This window comes from Castor canadensis, chromosome 13, assembly GCF_047511655.1.
Source record: "Castor canadensis chromosome 13, mCasCan1.hap1v2, whole genome shotgun sequence".
In the NCBI taxonomy this organism is placed as follows: Eukaryota; Metazoa; Chordata; class Mammalia; order Rodentia; family Castoridae; genus Castor; species Castor canadensis.
This window is the reverse complement of record NC_133398.1, coordinates 45,149,449-45,173,139: the sequence shown is the minus strand read 5'-3', so window position 1 is coordinate 45,173,139 and position 23,691 is coordinate 45,149,449. Positions and strand designations below refer to the sequence as shown.

Genomic DNA, 23,691 nt, shown 5'->3' with positions numbered 1-23,691 from the left:
GCACAGTTAATCCATTTTAGTACCATCCAGAAAAGTAACATTCACATCCATATTACAAATGTCAGCACAGCAGTGTTGCCACTTATTTATATTTGAAGGAAGGGGCTTACAGTCTATCATTAATATTCCTAACAACCTTTATGATAGATATTATTACTTCCAAATTATAGGTAAGGACAGTGAGATTTGCAGAGGTGAAGTAAACTCACTTAAAAAGGTCCAGTAAGTGGCAGAGATTCAAGCACAGACTGATTCCAGTACTCATATTTTGCTCTGTTCTGTGCAATCCTCCCTCTGGGTTTGCCCCAAGTCATCTTCTGCACCAAAGCCATTCCCATACCTGGCCACACAGGGTTGTCCTGGTAGGCTACCATGCTTGGTTTAGTAGGTACAACCCACAGCCAAGGAAAAAAAGCTAACAATCTAATGCCCAAGCCCTTAGAGAGTAGTTTAGGGGCATCTTCTGCCCTTGCAGGGTAGCTGTTAAAGCCAGAGGTGCACACAGCACTTGAGCAGTCTCTCTCAAGTCACCCATTTAAAAGTCACAGGTGAAACGGGAACTAAGGCACAGCAGATTCATCCCAAGGTCCTCAGTGGGAGTCTGACCTGCAAGGCTAGGTCCTGAGCTGGAACTCTACAGGAATTCATACCTGAGGGTACAGGTATTTTGATATTGATTTCTAATTTAGGTGCATTCTGGTCAGAGAATTTCTTATTCCTGGAGATATGCTTTGTGGCTTAATAGGGAGGTAATATTCTTGAAAATAGCATGTATTCAGACAACCGAGCACATGGTTCTATGGATAGTCAGCAAATCTTTAATAGTGCTATTCAAATATTCTATGCTTTTCTTTAGTAGTTTTCAATCTGTTTGATCAGTTAGTTTCTGAAAGTTTTCCACTATGCTTGTAGATTTGTCAGTTTCTTCTTCCTTTAATTCTCTTAGTTGTTGTTCCCTGGGTTTTGAAGCTCTCTTGTTAGTCACATGTACAAGTTCAAGATTATTTTATCTTCCTGAACAAGATACGTGAATAAAATCTTCTAATTTTTTGTAAGATGATCTCTATCTCTGAATATTTCAGGAATTAGATTTTTTTCTGATGTGTGTAAATGTTATAAAACAAGTTCCTTGTACTTAGTATTAGTTTATTAGTATTTTTCTATCCCTTTATTCTCAATCTGATATGCCGTTTTGTTTAATATGTAATTCATGAAAAGAGTACATGGTTATATGTACGTGTTTTAATTCATTCTGAGATCCTCTGTTTATTTTACATATGTTTGACATGTCTTTTGCCTTCTTATTCTGTCTTTCCTCTACTATGCTAATCTTCAGACTTATTTGTTCTCACTTTAGTCTTTTGCTTACTACCATGCTGTCTTGTTCTTCATGTTTAGGAAAATTATACATGCTGTTTTTTCTTTTCATGGTAATTCTTATATTTCTAGTATTGGCTTAACTTTAAAAAGCATAAAGTTAATTTTCCTCATTTCACAGAGTAGTTCTCTGTAGATTATGATACAAATAAAGGAATTAAAAAACTGTTGTAGCTAGGAAAATGTTTTATATATAAATAAATAAATATATATATATATATATATTTTTTTTGCTATACTGGGGTTTGAACTGAGGGCCTCATGCTAGCACTCTGTCACTTAGAGCCATGCCTCCAGGTCTTTTGGCTTTAGTTATTTTTTGAGGGTAGAGTCTCTTCTTTTTGCCCAAGCTGGCCTTGGACCCTGATCCTCCTACTTTTGCCCTCTTGAGTAGCTGGGGTGTAGGTATTCACTGTATAAGATTTTATTCACAATTCTTTTTTTTTCCACTTTGATCTCACTTTAATGTTATGAAATGAAAGTGTACAAAACTGATCAGGAGAGAAGGGGATAAAGGAGAATGATGGGGGGGTGAATTCAACTATGATATATTGCAAGAACTTTGATAAATGTCACAGTGTGCCACCAGTACAATAATAATAATTTTTTAAAAGAAAATATGCATCATTATTATAGTTTTACTTTCATAAGATATACTGATATTTATAACTCCCTTCCTTCTTCCACTAAGTATTTAATGTTTTCTTTTTTTAATTATAAAATTTTTATTAGGATATAATCATTATTCGGGGGGGTGGTATTTGTAGTGACAATTCCAGTTAGACTTACATTGTACATTATTTACATTGCCCCCATCGTCTCTCCCCCTCAGGCCCCTTTCCACCCAACTTAAAGCAACTGCAAGAGGTTTTTTAGTTCTGTTTCATATAGGTATTAGAAGTCCATCAGCCATATACTATACCTTAATCTCCTTCCTTCACCCTCTCCCTCCCACTGATACTCCCCCTCCCCCCACACTGTGTCTGTTTTTCAGTCCTGATTTTCGTTGTTAATATTTGAGTTAACGTTCAAAGGGGTATATCAATATATGCCCACTGTGGGTGTGCTTTACTTTGGTCTGTTCAATCCTTTCGAATACTTTCCCTTATCCCTTTACCTCCCACCCCCTGTTTTTTAACAGTTTTCAGTACACATCCTTACATCCTCTACATGTACATCTTATGGCATGCTGATGCTCTAGCATTCTCTTTTCTTTTCCCTCTTTCCCCAAGTTCCATAGAGTAGTTCCACTGTTACAAACATGTTGTACATCTGAGTTTGTATATGATCATGCTTGTTTTTGTACATATGTTTATTTTTTGATCCATCTTCCACATATGGGGAAAACAATCCTCTTTTGTGTTTCTGATCCTGGTTAACTTCACTTAGCATAATGTCCTCCAATTGCATCCATTTACCTTCAAACCCCATGTCATTATTCCTTATGGCTGAGTAATACTCCATTGTGTATATGTATCACAATCTTGTGAACCATTCTTCAGTTGTAGGGCATCTGGGTTGTTTCCAGAGGTTGGCTATTGTGTTAGTCACATTTCTTCTCCAGTAAACCAAGGAACTCAGGCAATGTTGTATTCCAAGCCTGATACAGGGATTTTTCAACTTATGATTTTATAAGCCAAATATAGAATATCCTACTTCCCTCCTAACACTGTCCATCCCTCCTAACACTGTTAACATACATGAACTGTTCATGTATGTTAACTTGGTGGGGATTGGAGAAAGGCGGAAGATTCACAGGTGATATGGTTTATAGTTAACATCAGGAATTTAGTAATAGATGTTAATCAACACAAAGTCTTTACTTTCCCAATCAGTTACATGGAAAAGTTATATTTATATATATTGTATGTCTATCTTTATATTTTTACAGAGGAAATGACTATTCCTTTCATCAACTCCTTAAAAATGTACATAACCTCATGATCTATTAGCCACCATTGATTTTCATATCATAGAAACCAGTCGACTCTTGGCCAGTGCCAGGTTTCAGCTCAATGTTTGGCTGCTCTTGGGGAAAATGTATGATCTCATTTTGATATTTATTTTCTCTCTTTTAAAAGCTTCCTTCCTACCAGCTACTTTAACTATGACTGTGGACAGGGGAGATAATGTGAATATATCTTTCAAAAAGGTGTTGGTTAAAGAAGAAGATGCAGTGATTTACAAGAATGGTGAGTTATGTGGTTACTTCCTTCCAGCACCATGGTGTCTGACATGGGATGACACGGGTTGTATTGGATCATTATCCTATTACAATTTCATGGGCAGATGTTTAAAGTAATGCTGCTCTCATGCAAGCTAATCAATTCTCTCTATGATAGAACCCTCTTAGGCAATGTGTTTAGTTCCCTAATCAAATAAATCAAAGTATGGATTCAAATACACATACATAGGCACACACATTGTACATTTATGGATGTATGTACATACAGTAAAAGCCCATCATAATTTGGTAAGTGGGATCCTAAATTCAGCCATGTAAAATGTGAACTTGTCTGGTTATGAGGTTATTTGATTGTGAGGACAGATGAGGGAACTAGAGTGTTTGAGTACAACCTATTGTTCTATGTTTTTCTCTTACCAGGTTCCTTCATTCATTCAGTTCCCCGGCATGAAGTACCTGATATTTTAGAAGTGCACCTGCCTCATGCTCAACCTCAGGATGCTGGAGTGTACTCGGCCAGGTATATAGGAGGAAACCTCTTCACCTCAGCCTTCACCAGGCTGATAGTCCGGAGTAAGTGACTGAAAGGCCACTATCTGTGATGGTGGAGTTGTTAGGATTTTTAGTTGCAAGTAACTGTTGCAAGTGACTCTAAGATACTTAAGCAAAAGCCAGGGATTGGTTAGAAAGCTACTAAAGATTCTAGGAAATTGATGGAAAAACCAACAAGCAAGTTCTAGAAAAGACAGGCTCCAAGGAAGATCTTGGTTTCAGTAGTGGGTGGCTGTGGGGTGGACTTTCTGTCTATAACACTGCCATTATTAGAGCTCAGCTTCCACAATGTTTCCTTTACTTCTGGATTGCAAATTCCCAGGAGAAAGAATAAGATTGGCCTAACATATATAGGATGTCCCAGCCAAGGCCAAAGAGTTCTGTAGCAGGACCTACTGTGCTACTGTTACAGGCACTAAGAGCTCACACTTATAATAGCAGGGTCATCCCCATAAAAAAGGGGAATCCACTGAGCAGGATAGTCTTCTTAAAAGGTGTCTGCTAAAGAGGGATGAGTTTGGGCCTCCTGATTGGGCTAACCTCTAAATAAACATTATTTCCTGTGAATCCCACACTCGCCAGATACATTAACTCTCAAATATGATTTTATTTTTAGATTTGAAAAATGCAAGAGTTAGAACTTAGTGGAAACTTCCCCACCTACATAACCATCAAAGTGGAAGTAACTTTTTTTTTTACAGGAAATTGATCTATAGAAAACAAGAGATTTGCTCTCAGTTTTCCCCAGCCATGTCAGGATATTTGTGCTCTTAAATATTCAGATTTTCAGGCCTAAATCCATGGGCCACTCTGTCATTCATCTGATGATTGATATCTTTAATTCACATGATAACTTATTTTGCTTTGCATTATATTCATTCATTCAAAAAATGTGTTGCTCATAATTCTGTGCCAAGCATTATGTTGGTACTGAGAACAGAGTATAACAAGCTAAATCCCTGTCGCTTGAGTAAACCCAGTCAGAGCAGGCCCATACGTAATTAGATAAATAGATATTGCAGTCTAGCAATAGAAGGAAAGTATGGTTCATCTAGTTTATGCCCCATGCTAAGCAACCTCTATGGGTTTTTCTTTATTTATTAGTCTATATTAGTTACATGGAGGATTCATTGTGACATTACATAAGTGCTTACAATATAGCAAGGTGTTTTATAGGCAGGATTATTTGAGCTTGAGTCACAAGGAATCTGCCCATGTTTCTAGGACTTGGTTTCTCTTGAATGACTTCTGTACTTCTTTCCTATCAAATGCCAGTGCAGTACTATACAAGACCAGTCCTTGAAAAAAAGGTCGACTTATGATGATTATAAAACTAGTGTTCAGCTTCCAGTAACTGGCTTCTCAGTTACCTCTATGAGAAGTTTCTATTGACTTGAACCCTTTTAATTACCCCTTTATTCCACTACACAGGAGAGTCCAAGTGGCAAGGAAGCAATTTGCATTCATTTCACCCAGGTAGTTTCTGGTCTGATGCAACATCCCGTTCAAAAGGATTGAGAGTCAGGGGTAACTGGGGTATTGTTGTCTTGGAATATGGTTGCTTGCCAATGGAAAAAAAGAGTGGATTCTCCTACTTTCTTTTCTCACTAAACACAACACTTCTGACAGTAGTTGTGTGGTGTCCCCCACCTCTGCCACACACACAACAAGCAATTCTTCAGTGCACATCACCTGGGTATACTACGGTTTAACTCAGTTCTCTGTCTACCTTGAGGTAGCGTCAGATGCTATATTTTAAGACGGCTCCCCGCCGCCACCGTCACTAGATGGTAGTCTCAAGTTGTGACCAGTGCGTCTGACTGACTTGCTATAAATCAAGGGTTCTTAAGACCTTCTTCTTGGGTTTGATTAATTTTCTAGGGTAGCTCACAGAACTCCAGGAAACACATTACCTTATTACAGAGGATATTGCACAAGATACAGATGAACAGCCACATGGAACAGATGCACAAGGGAAAGGTGTAGTGGGGCGAGTAGAGCTTTCTATGCACTCTCCAGGTGCACTACCCTCCAGGAACCATCTGATCCTGAAGATCTCTGAATCTTGTCCTTTGGGTTTTTAATGCAGGCTCCATTATGCAGCTGTGATTAGTTAAATAATTGTTCATTGGTAATCAACTCAACTCATTCTTCAGCCTTGAACTTCTCTCCAGAGATTGGGGATGAAGCTGAATGTCCCACCCCTCCAATCATGCTTTGTTCTTTCTGATGACCAGCTTCTATCTTGAAGCTATTCAGGGGCCCCTGACCATCATCTCATTAGCAAACATGGGGCACTAACACTTTGTAAAAGTCCAACGGTTTTAGGAGCTGTGTGCAGAAACCAGAGACTAATATGTATTTCTTATTTATGTCACAATATCACAGAGGAAAAGGCTAACAACTGTTTTAAAATGTCAGAACAAACATGACTTAGTATAGATTAGAATTTGAAACTCACCTGAAAATTTTAAGGTAAAGTTAAAGACTTTAACACATTTTGATCTCTGAGCTGTCTCTTTCCTGGTTGCCTGGAGTACATGTTCATTCCACTTCACTATTAAGAATATTTAATGAAATCATTTGAGAAGCACTGCTAGTACCAAAAATCATTCTATGGAAGTTTGAGTTGGGTTGTAATCATATTTAGGACTATTTTCTCCAATATGATTTTGTTGATGGTTAGTAAGAAATGAGGTAAGCTGAAAGTACTTGTCCATTTCTCATAGCTGTAGGAATCTCTCTAGGATTAATTGAAACTTAGAAGTAGATAATACTTACAGATTTTGTATTAGAAATCATGTTGATGATACTTACAGGATTTCTTTTTGGAATGTATTTATTCCCTGACAAAAGATTTCTTTAAAAAATACAGGTTTTTCTCTTTGGGTGTGACAAAGACATGGTTTCTTAAAATACAGAATCACAAGACTTTTGAAGAAAATAACAGATACCTGATGAATACTTTATTGATTATCAGCAAACTCTTCCTGGCTTCTCCATCCCAACACCCTTGACCTTCTAGAGCTTTATTCTTTCCTCTTCCTGGGATTAATAGTGAAGCTGAGATAGGTCTACAGGTAGACAAAGGCTGAAAAACACAGCTTCATGTAACAGGAGGCCCATTTCAACTGCATTGTCTGCCATTATTTCCTTTTGATGTTACTGGGGTTTGAAGCTTGGTGCTTGCCAGGTGGGCATTCAACCACTTGAGACATACCCCCAACACTTTTAGGTATTTTTCAAATAGACTCTTACATTTATGCCCAGGCTGTCCTGGATTGCCATCCTCCTATTTATGCTTCTTGCATAGCTGGGATGACAGGAACACATTGTCACACTCAGCTGGCTATTTATTGGTTGAGATGGGGTCTTGTGAATATTTTTCCAGGGCTGGCCTCAGACCCCTCATGCCTGGCTGTCTGCCATAATTTCAACATGTGTAAATAACCTGTGGCCTGGCTCTCAAGAAATCACTAATTGTACAGAGCCTTACCCTCTTTATATATTAAGGAATATAAATACTAGCTTTTACATTTTGTAGCTTTATCTGTTAAGTGGAAGCCTGCAAGAAATGGTCTGTGTTGACAGTCTTCCTGATTATTTTAGTGAAAATACTGATAATCAGGAGTTCTTGCTGAAGAGATTATAAAGTGACATCAGCTGTAGGCACAGGTCCAGGTTTACCACTGTGAAACTAATGTTCAGGGACAAAGACACTTGTTCACTTCAGATGACAGATGAAACTATTTATTGACCAGAAATTTATCCCAGCCCCCTGCCCCCTGGAAGTTTCTTATATTAGAAGGCATCCTTGTATCTAATTAACTATACAAAATCACCAAGTACTAGAGAGAAGTAACCAGGAAAGATGAACTTAAAAAGATTTTTTTTTTACCATCTTTGTGCAGCTGATTTTGTGTCTCATGTCACAATGTACTTTCTAGCTAAATCATATTGGATACTACTAGCCACTCCTTTCTTTTTTTGGCCTTATCCCTCTTTCTCACACTTTACACCCGAGGTTTTCATACTTCAGCATGCATAAGAATCACTGAGAAGGCTTATTGGGCAGAAACTGTGAGAATTTCTTATTCATAGGTTGGGTTTGGGAGGGTCTGAAGTTTGTACTTCTATCAGATTTCCAGGTAATGAAAATGCTACTGTCAGGGACCACACTTTGAAGACCACTGCTGTCATCTCTGACTATACATGCAGCTCCTTGTACAAGTTAAGCTCTTCTCCCCTACCCTGATTCTGCCTTGGACACATTCTCTAGATTTACCTTCTTTGATGCTGAGGTGGTCCTTTTCCTGCAGATTTAGCTCACATCCTACCTCCTATGGGAAGCCTTCCTTTGTGCCCTCTTCTGTCTGCAAGGTGGGATTTGGCACTCCTTGTCTTTGTTTTTATTGTTCTTTTCTGTTTACATGGCTAGCTCCTATATTGGAGTATTAGCTTTTAGAGAGCAGAGACTATATTTGATCTTCATTCACCACTGTCCACTAAAATGACCACATAATAGGTGCTCAAGAAAGGTTTGTTTAGTAAATCTGTTCTACTCATATTTCCTTGTTTTCCTTAACAAAAGGATGTGAAGCTCAGAAGTGGGGACCTGAATGTACCCGTTTCTGTACTGCTTGTATGAACAACGGTGTCTGCCATGAAGATACTGGGGAATGCATTTGCCCTCCTGGGTTTATGGGGAGAACCTGTGAGAAAGGTAAGTGAGGAGTACTTGATGAGTAAGCTATGGGTTTATTGATTCATTGACTGACTGGTTTCTTAAAACAGGGTCTCACTATGTAACCCAGGCTGGTCTCAAACTCTTGATCCTCCTGCTTCAGCCTCCCAATTTAAGGAATTATAGGTATGTACCACTATTCCTGGCTCTAAACTGTGGGTTTTAAACATCATCATTACTGGATCTAGAATTTTAAATGTGGACATAGATAAGAAGGGAAGCTAAATGACCTCTATAAGGTCACATGATACCTTTGTGTGAATTAGCAAAAAGCACTCTTTCCTAGAGGTTCTTTATTGCCAACCTCTGGAAAGTTATGACAAGTACACAAATCTAGGATGTCTACAATGTGAAAGGCGCCCCCTAGGTTTGCGTGGGGTGCAACCTGTAAAACTGTGACTGGTAGTGCTGAGGTCCTCTCTGTAGGGCAGTTTCTTTTTCTGTAGAATGGGCTCGTCCTGCCCATCTACAGCCAAGATTAGACTGTTCTTCCTCACTACTTTAGGAGAGACTCTTGAAGAAGAACCATGCACTTCAAGGGATTGCAATTTAATTCTGAGTGACTTTTCTTTTTTCCTTTCAAAGCTTGTGAACTGCACACATTTGGCAGAACTTGTAAAGAAAGGTGTAGTGGACCAGATGGATGCAAGTCCTATGTTTTCTGTCTCCCAGACCCATATGGGTGTTCCTGTGCCACAGGCTGGAAGGGTCTGCAGTGCAATGAAGGTATGCACCAATCAGACCCCTGGATAAATCAGTTGTGGCTGGCATACAAAAGTGGTGCAGTTTGCTGGAAATCACAAAGTAGAATATGCAGGGATGCTCTGTCAGCTATGGAGCTTTAAATCACAGATATTTTCATGCAAAGGAAATTATACTGTCACAGTAAGACTGGAGCACATAGAAAGTGTTTCTCATGTATGTCACGTGGGGATCTTGTTAAAACATAGTCTCTGATTTGGTAAATCTGGACTGGGCCTAAGAGAGGTCTGCATTTCTTTCTTTCTTTCTTTTCTTTTTTTTTTTTTTTTTTTTGCAGTACTAGGAGTTGACCTCAGAGGTTCACACTTGCTAGAAAGGTGCTCTACTGCTTGTCTCAGCCAGCCAGGGTCTGCAGTTCTAACAAGCTTCTAGTTGGTTCTATTGCTGTTGGTTTTCAGATCATGCTTTGAATGGAGAGAATGCTTTGAATAGAGAGACCAGGCAAGATTTGCTTTTTTCAGAGGGCCATAAACACTAGAGTTTTTAGACCAAGATAGAATTTAAGGCTTGAAAATGAAAGAATTAAGATCCTATCATTTGTGGATCTTAACCAAGCACTAAATGATCACCACTGTCAAGGTAATTATCCATTGTCTCACACAGTTATGTTTGTGGTGAGAATATTTAAGATCTTCTCTCTTAGCAAATTACAAGTATACAACATAGAAATAATTATTGTTGTTATTATCATTAGGCAGAGTCTTGCTATGTAGCCCAGGCTGGCCTTGCACTCTGAATCGTCCTATTTCAGCTTCCTGAGTGCTGGGTTTACAGACAGGTACCACAATGCCTGGTTCCACAATATAGTATTATTAACTGTAGTCCCATGTTCTATATGTCCAGAGTATATTCAAACTATATAACTGAAACTTTGTATACTTTGGCCAATATATTCACATTTTCTGCCACCCCTGGGCACCTGGCAACCACTAGTTTCTGCATCTGAGTTCACCTCTTTTGGATTGCACATATGAACTCATGCAGTATCTGCCCTTCTGTGCCTGACTTATTTCACTTAGATAATGTCCTCCAGATTCATCCATGTTGTCAAAAATGATAGGATTTTCTTCCTTTTTAAGGCCAAATAGTATTCCTGTTGTATGTGTTTCATATTTTCTTTATACAAAATGGTTAGGAAAAGTTGATTATCATGGTTGATTCCATATCTTGGCTATCGTGAGAAATGCTACAATGAGCATGGGAGAACAGGTATTTCTTGAGATACCAATTCTATTTCCTTTGGCGATTATACTATATATAATTAGATAGATAGACATGGACATAGATATATCCAGAGGTAGGATAGCTGGATCATATGATAGTTCCGTTTTAGTTTTTTAGGGAGCTGCCACACTGTTTCTGTATTTACATTCCTATCAACAGTGTACAAGGTTTGCCCTTTCTCTATGTTCTTGCCAACATTTGTTATCTTTTGTCTTATGATAATAGCCATTCTAACGTTCTGAGGTGATAGCTCATTGTGTTTTTTGATTGTTTTATGATGGTTAGTTGATATTGAACAGTATTTCATATACTCATTGGCCTTTTGTACATCTTCTTTTGAGAAATGTTTATTCAGGTTATTTGCCCATTTTTTAATAAGGTGGTTTTCTTGCTATTGAGTTGTTTCAGTTCCTTATGTATTTTGAACACTAACCCCTTATCAGATGATGGTTTGCAAATATATTCTTTCACTCCATTCATTATTTTTCACTCTTTGTTTCCATTCTTTGCAGAAGCCTTTTGATTAGATGCAATCGTTTTATTTATTTTTGTTTTTGTTTCCTTAACATTTGGGTCATATCCAAAAGATCATTGCCCAGATTAACCTCTAAAAGATTTCTTTATGTTTTCTGCTAGTATTTTTACAATTTGGGATGGTATCTTATGTTTTAAGTTCTGAATCCATTTTGAGTTGATTTTTGTATGTGGTGTGAAATGATAAACTAATTTCTTTCTTCTGCTATGGTTATCCAGCTTTCCTTATACCATTTATTGAAGTGATTATCCTTTCTCTATTGTGTGTTCTTGGTACCTTATTGAATCACTTGATAGTAAATGTATGATTTATTTCTGGACTTTCTACTCCATTAGTGTTTTTAATGCTAATAACTATGATTTTGATTAATAGAGTTTTATAGTATATTTTGACATCAGGTAATGTGATATGTCTAGCTTTGTTCTTCTTACTCAATACCTTAACTGTTCCTGATCTTTTTTGGTTATACATGAATGTTAAGTTTGTTTCTTCTGTTTCTTTGAAAAATTCAATCAGACTTTTGATAAAGATTGCATCAAATCTGTAGATCACTTAGTTATGATTGATGCTAAAAATTGAAGACTGGATCTTGGCTTGGTGAATAAGTTATACAACTGAAAAAAACCATAAGAGCCTCAGGGATATGCTTTTGTATCAATTTTGGTTAAAAGCCTTCTAGAAATATTAATCAAAATAAAGACAGTTAATCAACAGAATCTGTTCATCACCCACCAAATTCTAAGAATCTTCCTAGGAAGTTCAGTGAACCTCAAAGGGAAACTAGTGGTTCTATCCCACCTTACAGGAGCTTATGTAGTACAGAAGCACATTGAATGACAGGTCTGCCCTGCTGTAATGGAAAAATTGGAAACAAGTTTGCAAAGGCTAAAATTCTCTTATTTTTAATTTTCAGCAGGCTGATCTTGATGTGGCTAGTCATAATTTTCTTTGCATTTATCCAACTTGAGGTTTGCTAAATTATTGATTATGCAAATTTCAACAAACCGGAGAGATCTAAACCAGAGCTACCCCTTTCTCTCTCCTTCTTAAATCTTTAATTCCGTAGGCACCTGAGCTCTAATAATTTTTTTCTCAAGCTTTTCCTTCTTTGTTCTTTGGGTTGAATATCTATTGATCTAGCTTCAAATTTGACTCTTTGTTTTGTCATCTCCATTCTGCTGTTAAGTCCACACAGTGATACTTGTATTTTGGATAGAAGTTTTCAGTTCTAGACTTCTCTTTGTGGTTTTTTTTTTTTTTTTTTTTTTAGTTCTCATTTCTCTGCTGAAACTTCTCATTGCTTCAGTTGTTGTGAACATATTTTCTTTTACCTCACTGAGCATGGTTATTTATAGTTGCTTTAAAATTTCTGGTCTCCCCTTTCTTATATCGAGGTTGGCCTCTGTTGATTTTCTTTTCTCTTGAGTAGTTTGGAATTATATCTTGGACATTGTGAATGTTGTGAACTCTGGAATGTGATATATTCCTTTGAGGAATGTTGATTTTGTTTTGCTGTATTTTGCAGGCAATTAACTTGGTGGGGCTTGAGCTGTACACTTGGACTTTTAGTCAGCAGGTCAAACTCAGTTCAGTTCTTTTGTCTTTATCTGGGCTTCTGTAAGACTGCACTGGGGATGTGTGGCTTGAGTCTTCTTTCCACCTCTTTCCGATTTACTCCTCTCATTTCCAAGTGACCATGGTTACCCCAATTCTGTCCACTTATTTGGCAGGCGAGTAAGATTGCAGGTTTTATTTGGAGTATTAACCTCTCCACATGGTATCACTTGTACCTAATAATTAAGTGAAATGCTGAAAAATGAGAAACACACCATTCTGGTTTTCCAAATTTCAATTCTCCTATAGACTCTGCCTATTCCTTCTCCCAAACACAGACCCCTTACCCATGCTGCTGTAATTTCAGGTAGTTTGTTTTTGAATGTAGTTGTATCTTGAAGGGTAGCCTGGGAGAATCTTTCTGAACTCATTGGAAGCAGAACTCCCCAAACTTTTAGGTTCCTGGTAATTCAAGTAAATCACACACTATCTTGTATGAATCAGCAAAGTTGATAGCTTGGATGGAAAAATAAAATTAGCTCTTTATAGCCATAGTTTTTCCCCTTTCTCTGTTTTAATATTGGTTATGATGTCTTTGTTTACAGCCTGCCACCCTGGTTACTATGGACCAGACTGTAAACTTAGGTGCAGTTGTTCCAAAGGGGAGATGTGTGATCGGTTCCAAGGATGTCTCTGCTCTCAAGGATGGCAAGGGCTCCAGTGTGAGAGAGAAGGTAAAGCCAGGTAACACTGTAGTCAGGTCATGTTCAGCTTCTCTGAACAGAGCTCTACTGCTAGAATTCTTGCCCTAGCATCCTAATACCCCAGTCACTTCTGTTTCCCTGCAGAAGGAATTTGTCCCAAACCTTTAAAAAATACTCTATTTCTTCTCCATGGACCCTCATTCTAGTCCTCATTTGTCTTTCTACTAGGAATAAACCATGTGCTCTTTGTAGCACATTAACTCATGACTGGCTAGCTGAGAGTTCTGCCTACCTCTTCTCCCCTCTCTGGGACAGCCTCTTCCCTAGATTTGTACGTGGGAAGAGTTACTTTGGAGGGATTTGGACAGAGGATATTTTCAAAAAGAGATGAAAGAATAAAACAAATAGAAAAGATTACACACACAATGAATTTTTTGTGGTACTGAGGGTTGAACTCAGGAACTTGAACTTGTTAGTCAAGTGCCCTACCACTTGAGCTAAGGCCCCAGCTCTCAAAATAAGAATTTAATAATTCTACCTTAAAACCCACAGACCAAAATCCAATTCAGTATCTTTAAAAAGCAACTTTATTGAGATTTAATTTTCATACCATAATGTCCACCCTTTTATAATGTACAATTCAATGGATTTCAGTGTATTTACAGAATTGTAAAATCTTCACCACAACCAGTTATAGGAACATTGTCACTATACCAAAAGAAACCTTGAACCCATTAGCAGTAACTCTCATTCTTTCCCCAGAACTCGGCAACCATTACTTTACTTTCTGTCTTTATAGATTTGCCTATACGTGACATTTTATATACTGTAAATGGATCATATAACATACGATCTTTTGTGTCTAGCTTCTTTCACCTACCATACCTTTTTTTGAGGTTTACCTATGTTGTAGCATGCAACATATTTCATTCCTTTTTATTGCCCACGATCTGTTATGATGAAGAAACACAGATACACCCATTCATTTATAATATACAGACTGTAGCTGCTTTTGTGTCACAGAGGCAGTATTTCATAGTTACCACAGAAAACCTGGCTTGCAAAGTTGAACATGTTGCTCTCTTTACAGAAAAGTTTACTAATCCATGCCCCCGAAGTACACTTTAAAAATTCAAAAAGCATACTTTCATGTATTTTCAAATTATGAAAATGAAAAAAACATATATTACTTTTAAATTATATAAAATAAATATAAATGTTACTCTTTTCTCTGTTTTTGAAATTGGAACAAGTTATGGGGGGGATGTCAATAATGGTTTTCTCACAGGTTTTATACATCTTTTCTCTGTACTTTTTCCTCCTTTCCCAAGTCTGGACTTTGCTGCGGGACAGGAATACAGGAGTGGCTAGGAAAGGAAGGAAAAGTGTTGAGAATACCAAGGGCTTGGATTAAAAATGGGCCACTAACAAGTTTAAGTATTCAAAATTTGTTCTTTACTGCTTTCTTTTTATTCTAAGGCTGTTGCTGCAAAAGGTGTGTGTTCTGATTGGGAGAATCTGAGATAGATTTATTCAGATTTGCTACATCCTGGTGTTCAGACAGCAGCAACTTTATACTGTTCCACTTTCCAACTACAGAAACCATTAGAGAACAATAAAGAAAAGAAATGCTTCAAAAGTGCCAAAACACTGTTTTCTATTTCTGTTTGAATAGCTACTCAAACTGAAAAATTTGGTAAATTTTCTGATAATTTTTCCAAATCTACAGATAATAAAGGAATTACCTTTGTAATTATTATACCTCTTTCTTCCCTGCTCTATGATCTTTTACCCATTTCATTTTAAGCCTAAGAAGTGGGACATCAGTATTAAGTATCAATACTGATGTGTGTACCTTGACCCCACATCTTCCTACAGCAGTGTGCAAAAGCACATAAGTTTTTGCTGCTCTTGTGGCATTTCTCCCTCCTATATATTGTACTAAGTATTGGATAATTTTTGACCACTGTATTAGTCTGTTTTCTATTGCTATAACAAAATGCCTGAGACTGTGTATTCATAAAGAGGTTTATTTAGCTCACAGTTTTGGAGGCTTAAATTCCAAGATTGGGTAGCCCTGTCTGTTTGGCCTCTGGTGAGGGCCCCATGGCAGGTGGGGGAGAAATGCATTCACAAGAAATCATATGGTACGATAGAGAGAGTCAAGTGTCAGGCTCACTGTTTTATACCAACCCACCTACTCTTGAAAGAATTAATTGATATCTGCCACGAATAACACTAACCCCTTTTAAGGGAAGTGTCCCTGATGACCTTTCACTAGGTTTATCCTCTTAGTGCTTCCCCTACCTTTTAACACTGTCTCACTGAGGATAGTTCCCAGCGCATGCACCTTGGGGACACACTTAAGTCACACCCCATCTATGCCTAAATGTCTCTCATTTAATGACAAATGGTCTGAGACTCTCTAAGTCCCTATAGTTCAGAATAAAATGATTCTATTTTGAGGTAATTCATTCTCTATTATGCAGATATTAGGCAAGGAATCTAGATATCATTAACCATTTTAATACTGGAGAAATTTTTTTCTTCATTTAATATTGATGGCACCATTTTTGATTTGACTGTTGAGTAGAAATTAATTGGGGGAGTTATATTACTTCACTTTACTTCTTCGATGTAAATGTGAATAATATGAATAATGTGAATAATTTAAATCACCCTTTAACTCTTTTTTTTTTTTTGGGGGTGGGACTGAGTTTGAGCTCAGGGCTTTGTACTTGCAAAGCAGCTGCTCTACTTGAGCCATACCTCCTATCTGTTTTGCTCTGATTATTTTGGAGATGGGGTCTTGTGAACTATTTGTCTGGGCTGGGCTTGAACTGTGATCCTCTTGATCTCAGCCTTCCAAGTAGCTAGGATTATAGGTGTGAGCACCTGGCACCCTTAACCTCTCATATATTTGTCACTTGGAGACTTTCCAATCCATGAGCTTGCTCTCGTATATCCAAACTAAGGATAATGCTGTAGAGCAGGAACACTATGTGGTTGTTTGCTGAGTCAAAAAATAGTTTTGCTTGTAATAATGCTCTTGAAAAGCAAGATGGGGAAGGAAACAGCAAGGTGTGGGGGAAGACATGACCATGATGATTGTTTTAATATTGAGACTCTCCCAGTACAACTGAGAAAATGGGCTCTGAGCCTCAGTCTTCTCATCTGCAGAGTGGAGATAACAATAATATCCACCTCATAAATGTATTATGTGATAATAAGACAAAATATTCACAAAGTTTTTGCATTAATTGCTAATGTAGCTAGTTTTATTATTACTTTTGCTGCTGTGTTAAAGATTAGATATCACAGTGCTGTTTTCTTCATTCAGGCAGGCCAAGGAGGACTCCACAGATAGAAGATTTACCAGATAACATAGAAGTAAACAGTGGTAAATTTAGCCCCATCTGCAAAGCCTCTGGCTGGCCACTGCCTGCTAATGAAGAAATGACCTTGGTGAAGCCAGATGGGACAGTGCTCCAAGTAAGAACCCTTCTTAATCTGCCCTGCTAAAACTGCAAGATGGTTTTGGTGTGCTAATCACCCCACTAAAGACTCCCTGGCCAGTGTGTTGCGAGTTTTGCTAAAACACTGTATTCCAGAGGATGCAGAACAACAGCCTCATCGGTTTCCTCTGCATGGTCAGTGTTGTGGTACAAAGTTGGGAATGTGCCACTACCATGGACTTGATGGGGTTGAGCACCAAGGATGGCACTCATCCTTGTGTGGTGAGCTATGTGTATGTGTCAGGCTGTGCAAGGCTCTGCCCTCACAACATCTCCACAACTCTAACCCCTCACATCAGGAGGACTAAGGTGGCCCAGTGGCCACAGACAGGTGTTGTATTCCATGAATCAGCAGGATATTACTGTGCTTCCAGGACAGTAATATCCTGCTCCTTGGAGCAGTTAAGGGAGTATAGAAGAAGAGAGTTCAGCACGACCCTCTTGACTCTACTCACAAAGGTCTTGAATTTGCTCCCCACATCTCCAATTCAGAAACTATGATCCATGGAATCCCTTAGATCTGAATGGATTCCTTGGGTTTCAGTATATCTCTTTACCTCTTACTTTGTTCTCCTGTTACTCACCACTGACTAGGACCATATCATAGTGGTTCTTTTGTGTAAGACAGGACTAAGCTACCTTCCCAGTGTGCTTCATTTTTTTTTTACTCTCCCAACCATTTCAAAGTCAGCAGAGATAGGAGCCACTCCAAATCTTTACATGTTATAAGTGATCCTCAGGAAGGCTGTGTATTTTCTTATCTATAGATTTTTAAATAGCTATCTTATGTTTTTCTCTCAAAGATGACTGAAAATCAACTTGACTAAAGACACGTATGAGTGGTCTCTTGGGTGCAGAAGCTATAGAATGTGCCATTACCAGTGTTCACATGTCAAATTTTCCCTCTTCCATTCAAACAATGCATTAGGTAGAAGAAGCTAAAAAGTTTCCAAAAATCTTGTTGGCTTTTTCATGAGTTAGTAGAAGTAATGGCTACACACATATATGTGTATATATATTACTTCTTTTTGAGGATTGATTTTCATTGTTAAATTTATAACTGATATTTAAAGATTATGCATAGAAATTGCACAAATTGTGTATAATTATTGCCATGGATGTTCTGATATATGCATACATTGCATAATGTTCAAATCAAAGTAAATATCCCTATCTCTTCAAAAATTTATAATTTCTTTGTGATGAAAATACAATTTATTTCTTTCTCGTGTCTGACTATCTGACTGTTCTGGCTAGGATTTCTGGTACTATGCCAGGTAAAACTAGTGGAAGTGGACATCTTTGTCTTGCTATAGGTCTTGGAGAGAATACTTCAACTTCCCCATATTCAGTGTGATGTTAACTGTTGGCTTGTTATATATAGCTTTTGTTATGTTCAGGTGCATTCCTTCTGTACATAATTTGTTGAGCGTTTTTAATTTGAAAAGATAATAAATTTTATCTAATGCCTTTCTGAATTTGTTGTAAAATCATATAATTTTTGTCTATTTTTTGATGTGATGTATCATGTTTATTGATTTGCATACATTGAACCATTCTTGTATCCCTGGAATGAATCCTACTTGATTGTGGTGAATAATCTGTTTAATGTGCTATTAGATTCAATTTGCTAGTATGTTGAGGATATTTGCAACTATGTTTATCAAGAATGTTGAACTAGAGCTTTTTCTCTTGTATCCTTGTTTGGTTTTGGTATAAGGGTAATGGAGGTTTCACAGAATGTGTTTAGAATTTCATCTTTAATTTCTTGAAATAATTTAAGAATTGTACTAGTTCTTCTTTAAGTGTCTGATAGAATTTAGAAGCCATCTGGCTCTAGACTTCTCTTTGATAGGAGTCTTTTTACTTTTTAATTAATCACCTTATTATTAGTCTTTGTAGGTCTTCTATCTCTTCATGATTCAATCTTGGTAAATATGTGTTCCAGGAATTTGTCCACTTCTTTCAGGTTATCAAATTTTTTTGGTGCATTGGTGTTCATAATTTCTTATGTTTCTTTGCATAAGAAACACCTATACTGTCTTATTTTTAGCTCTGATTTTATTTATTTGAATCTTAGTTTTTCCTCTACCTGTGGGTTTGTCATTTTAAAAACTTTTCAAAGAACCAACTCTTTATTTAGTTGATCCTTTGCACACTGTTCTCTATTTCACTTATTTCCTCTCTGGTCTTCTTATTTCATTCTTTCCAGTAATTTTGGGTTTGGTTTATTCTTCTGGTTCCTTGGGATATAGCAATAAATTACTTATTCAGGATTTTTCAATGTAAGCAGTAACTACTATGAACTTCCCTCTTAGTACTGCTTTACCCCATAGGTTGTGGTATGTTGTATTTTCATTTGTTTCACAAAAAATTTATTTACCAGTATTATCCTTGACTCATTGGTTTTTGTGGAGTAAGTTGTTTCATTTCCATGTATTTATAGTTTCCAAAGTCTTCTTTGATATTGATTTCTCATTTTATTGAACTGTGTTTGGATAAAAGAATACTTGCCAATTTTAGGTTTTAAAAATGTGTTGAGACATGTTTTGTGGCCTAACATATGGTGTACCTTGACAAATGTTCCATGTTCTGTTGAAAAGAATGTGTATTCTGCATCTGTAGGTGTCTATTAGGTCCATCTGTTCTATGGTGCAGTTGAAATCTGCTATTTCTTTGTTTATGTTTTTTGTATGGATGACCTATCTATTACTGAAAGTCCCCTACTATTATTATATTAGAGTTGATATATCCCTTTATGTCTATTAATATTTGCCTTATATATTTAGGTGCTCCAATAGTGGATATTTATCTGTCTACCTACCTACATACTGCTTGTGATTTAAAGTATTTTTCCATTATATGTATGTCTATTCCTACTTTATTTTGTATTATGTTTTCATTCCATCTCTTATTTTCAGTCTATGAATGTCATAGAGGTGAAGCAAGTTTCTTGTAAGCAGTATATAATTGGTTCTTTAAAAAATTCATTCACTTTATGTCTTTTAATGGGAGGATTTAATTCATTTACATTTAAGGTAAGTTTTAATAAGTAAGGTCTCACTATTGCCATTTTGTTACTTCTTTACTAATTTTATTGTAGTTCCTTTCTTTCTTCCTATCTTATAGTTTTCCTTTTGGGTTAAGTGTGCTTTGGTTCCTTATTATTTTGGGTTTGTCTATTTCAGATTTTTGCTTTATGGCTACCATGAGGCTTACAGAAACATCTTTTGATGATAATCAGTTGTCTTGAAATTATGGCAACTTAACATGATCATAAATGTAGTAAAAGAAACCAAGGAAAAAGAGAAAAAATGATAGCAAAATATTCTACACTTGCACTCTATGCCTGTTCACATTTTGAATTTTTGATGTCCCACTTTATGTATTTTTATATTACCTGTCTCTTGACATATAAATATAATTATTATTTTGATTGTGTTTTAGTCTTTGCACTGAAGATATGAATGGTTTATATACCATGTTTACAATATTAGAGCATTCTGGATTTGTTCATATATTTACTCTTACCTTCTGATATTTTATATCTTCTGATATTTCCTCCTTACTGATTAGTGTCTCTTTCTGTTTGAGAACTCTGCTTAGCATTTCTTATAGAGTAGGTCTGGTGGTGACAAATTCTGTTTTTGTTTGGGAATGTCTGCATCTCTCCCTTACCTTTATAGGATAGCTTTGGTGGCTAAAGTATTCTTGGTTGGCATATTTTTTTTCTTTCAGTATTGTGAAAAATCTCATCCCACTCTCTCCTGGCCTGGAAAGTTACTGCAGAGATCTGCTGTCAGGTGAATGGAAACACTCTTATTTTTATTTTATTCTCTTTCAGCTTTGAAAATACTTTTTATCTTTAACCTTTGAAAGCTTGATTATAAAATAATGCATATGGTAGACCTGGTTGAGCTAAACCTGAATGGTGACCTTTGACCTTCCTTATTTGAACATTTGTATCCTTCTTTGGGTGTGAGAATTTTTCTTTTATAATAATTTCGAATATGGCTTCTATGCCTTTAACATTTTCTCTTGAATGCCAACAATCCAAATTTGCTCCTTTAATGTTGTACCAAAGTTTCCAAATTTTTCTTCAAACATTATTTTTCTTTTTTCTATTCTGTGTGTTTTCAAATAGCCTGTGTTCAAGCTCACTACTTCTTTCTTCTGTTTAAACTATTGTGCTACTGATGTCATCTTATGTTTTTAATATTGCTTAACATACTTTCTAGTTCAAGGATTTTTACTAGATCTTTTTTCTAGATTACTTCAGTTTTCTTATTATGTTTCTCTCTTAGAGTATTAAATCATTTCTCGAAGACCATTGAGTTTTATTAAAATAGTTTGAATTCTCTGTCTAAAGGTTTGCAAATATCAACTATATGACTGGTTTGTACCTTATTTTGTTTCTTAGGTGAGGCCAGTTGGCTCTGAAAGGTTTTTTAAATTATTTTTTTATTTGAATGGTGCTGGGGATTGAACCCAGGGTCTTAAGCATGCTAGACAAGTGTTCCACCATTGAACTAACTGTATCCTGGCCCCTCCCTGAAAGTTACTGATGATTATTGGCATAGAAAACCATCTGCACTCTGAAGGATTAGGTGTGTTTCCAATCCATGTAATCTGGCTTGCTTCGTGCCTGTCTGTCCTTCCAGAAATTCTAAGCGGTCAGTTTCCTCTGACTTTGTGGACACTTCCACTATTTCAACACTGGATGGTATCCTAAGTTCAAGTTTGCTCCGAGTCTGCCATTGTTATGTTGTCACTATCTCAGTACTAGAGGGTGCCCCAACTCCAGGTTTGTCTAAAATCTGCATTTGGTGTATTCAGATGAATTGTGGGAGCACCTGAAGAGGAACAACCTACTGGGAAGAGGGAAGGAAAGTAAGCACAGGGCTACCTGGGAGGTCAATGCTAAGCCCACAAACCTCCATCTGGGGCATAAAGGCCCAGATGCCTCATTTACAATTACTTGCTACTATCCTGTGTTCAGGCACCACAGGATTCTTCCCAGTTCTTGGCCTCAGTGAGGAAAGACTGTTCTCAGGCTTCTATACAATGATTTGGCACTTTACCCCTGCCCCTCAGCAGTTACTGTCTCTATGTTGTACTGCCTGGGGTTAGGGGAGAAATGGTGTGAACTAGGGGAGAAATGGTGGTCACTTAGGTCACAAGGCTGGGTCATACCCTGAGCCCACAGTCTCATTGATATCATACATCACCAAGACCCACCCTGCTGAGATGTACTCTATTACTAGGCCATTGCAACCAGCCACAAGGTGATGGTGGTCAGAGTAAATGTCCAATTAACTGAGGCCATGAGTCCTCACCTGGCTTCAGTATGGGTCCAGAGGCTATGTCTTCAGGCACTGGCCTGGTAACAAGGACTATTAGCTCTGCCCAGTATTTGGTTTCACTAGCCTGATACCGAGTTCCAAGACTGTGCTCACTTTCCTTACCTACCCCCCAGAGTAAGAAGCCTTTCTCTTTGCTGTGCTCAGTTGGAGGCAGTCCCTCAGCCTTCCAAGCTGGATCATGCCTGAGTCACATCTTCAAACACCTGTACAGTCTTGGAGGTTTGTGCTAGACCCACATCATGATTGACAATGATGCAGGTCAAAGCACAAATCTGTCCTTCCAGCGTGCATGACCCTGCCTCGTACCAGGATAGGTCTAGAGACTCTGTCTTTGAGCACTGGTCTGGGAAGTTGTGTTTGGTTTCCACTTAGTGCTGAGTTTTACTGTGGGCTTGGCTTGAGCTCCAAGCAAAGTCCTATGCTTACTTCTGCCCTGATTTCCAGTACGTGGTGTATTGCTCCTTGCTGTGGTAACTGAGGCTGGGGGAAAGGTGATGCTGGCAGTTCTTTGGCCACCTGGCCGATAGGGTCCAGTGGCTCAGTCTGCAGGTATGGCTTCAAGGAAGATGTCTTGCCTGATACTCATGACAGGCCAGCAACTAGGCCTAGACTTAATTTCCTCTCCCAAGTGGGAGACATGTAACTCTTTCTTTTCTGCCTGCTTCAATATGTCTTTTCTTATTAAAACTGGACCGTATGGTTTCTCACCTGGCATCCTTAGCTCTTTAAAGGCAGATGGTGTGTGAATAGATTTTCAAACTGATTTCTCTGTGGGGAGATCATTGCTGGAACATCTTACCCAGCTGCCATCTTGCTCCTCTATCCATAACTTCTTAGCATTACCAGATCCTCTGCTCGCTTCACAAAAGTAGAAACTGGATGAGGTTAAGTACCTGAGGAATTGGTCAAAAGTAGCAGAGGTCCATGTGTCTTGAGAACTTTGACTTTTCCCATCATATCACATCTGACAGCTCCTCAAATACTTAGTAAGACACTTTTCCTCCCACCCAGTCATCTTTGTATTAAACCGGAAAGGAACAAATGTTACTCAAAGCAGTTTAAAAGGAATTAAGCTCCTTGCCTGTAAGTGTTTACCCCACACTCCCAAACACAAATACAACAGCAGGATCTGAGAGGGCATCAATCCAATATAAACTTTCAAGGCTACTACAATGG

General features: G+C 37.6%; 1 protein-coding gene across 4 annotated transcripts in view; it reads left to right on the top strand.

Moving 5' to 3' along the window:
- Nucleotides 1-23,691, top strand: part of Tek (TEK receptor tyrosine kinase) — a 111,937-nt gene that overhangs the window by 49,435 nt on the left and 38,811 nt on the right. For 2 of the 4 annotated variants that reach the window (XM_074051679.1, XM_074051678.1), the window contains exons 3-8: nucleotides 3,459-3,569; nucleotides 3,983-4,135; nucleotides 8,706-8,837; nucleotides 9,444-9,584; nucleotides 13,539-13,667; nucleotides 16,978-17,129. In XM_074051679.1, coding sequence (XP_073907780.1) covers nucleotides 3,459-3,569; nucleotides 3,983-4,135; nucleotides 8,706-8,837; nucleotides 9,444-9,584; nucleotides 13,539-13,667; nucleotides 16,978-17,129 — 818 coding nt within the window. The remainder of the gene's footprint in view (nucleotides 1-3,458; nucleotides 3,570-3,982; nucleotides 4,136-8,705; nucleotides 8,838-9,443; nucleotides 9,585-13,538; nucleotides 13,668-16,977; nucleotides 17,130-23,691) is intronic. The other 2 variants (XM_074051680.1, XM_074051681.1) reach the window with 2 other exon arrangements.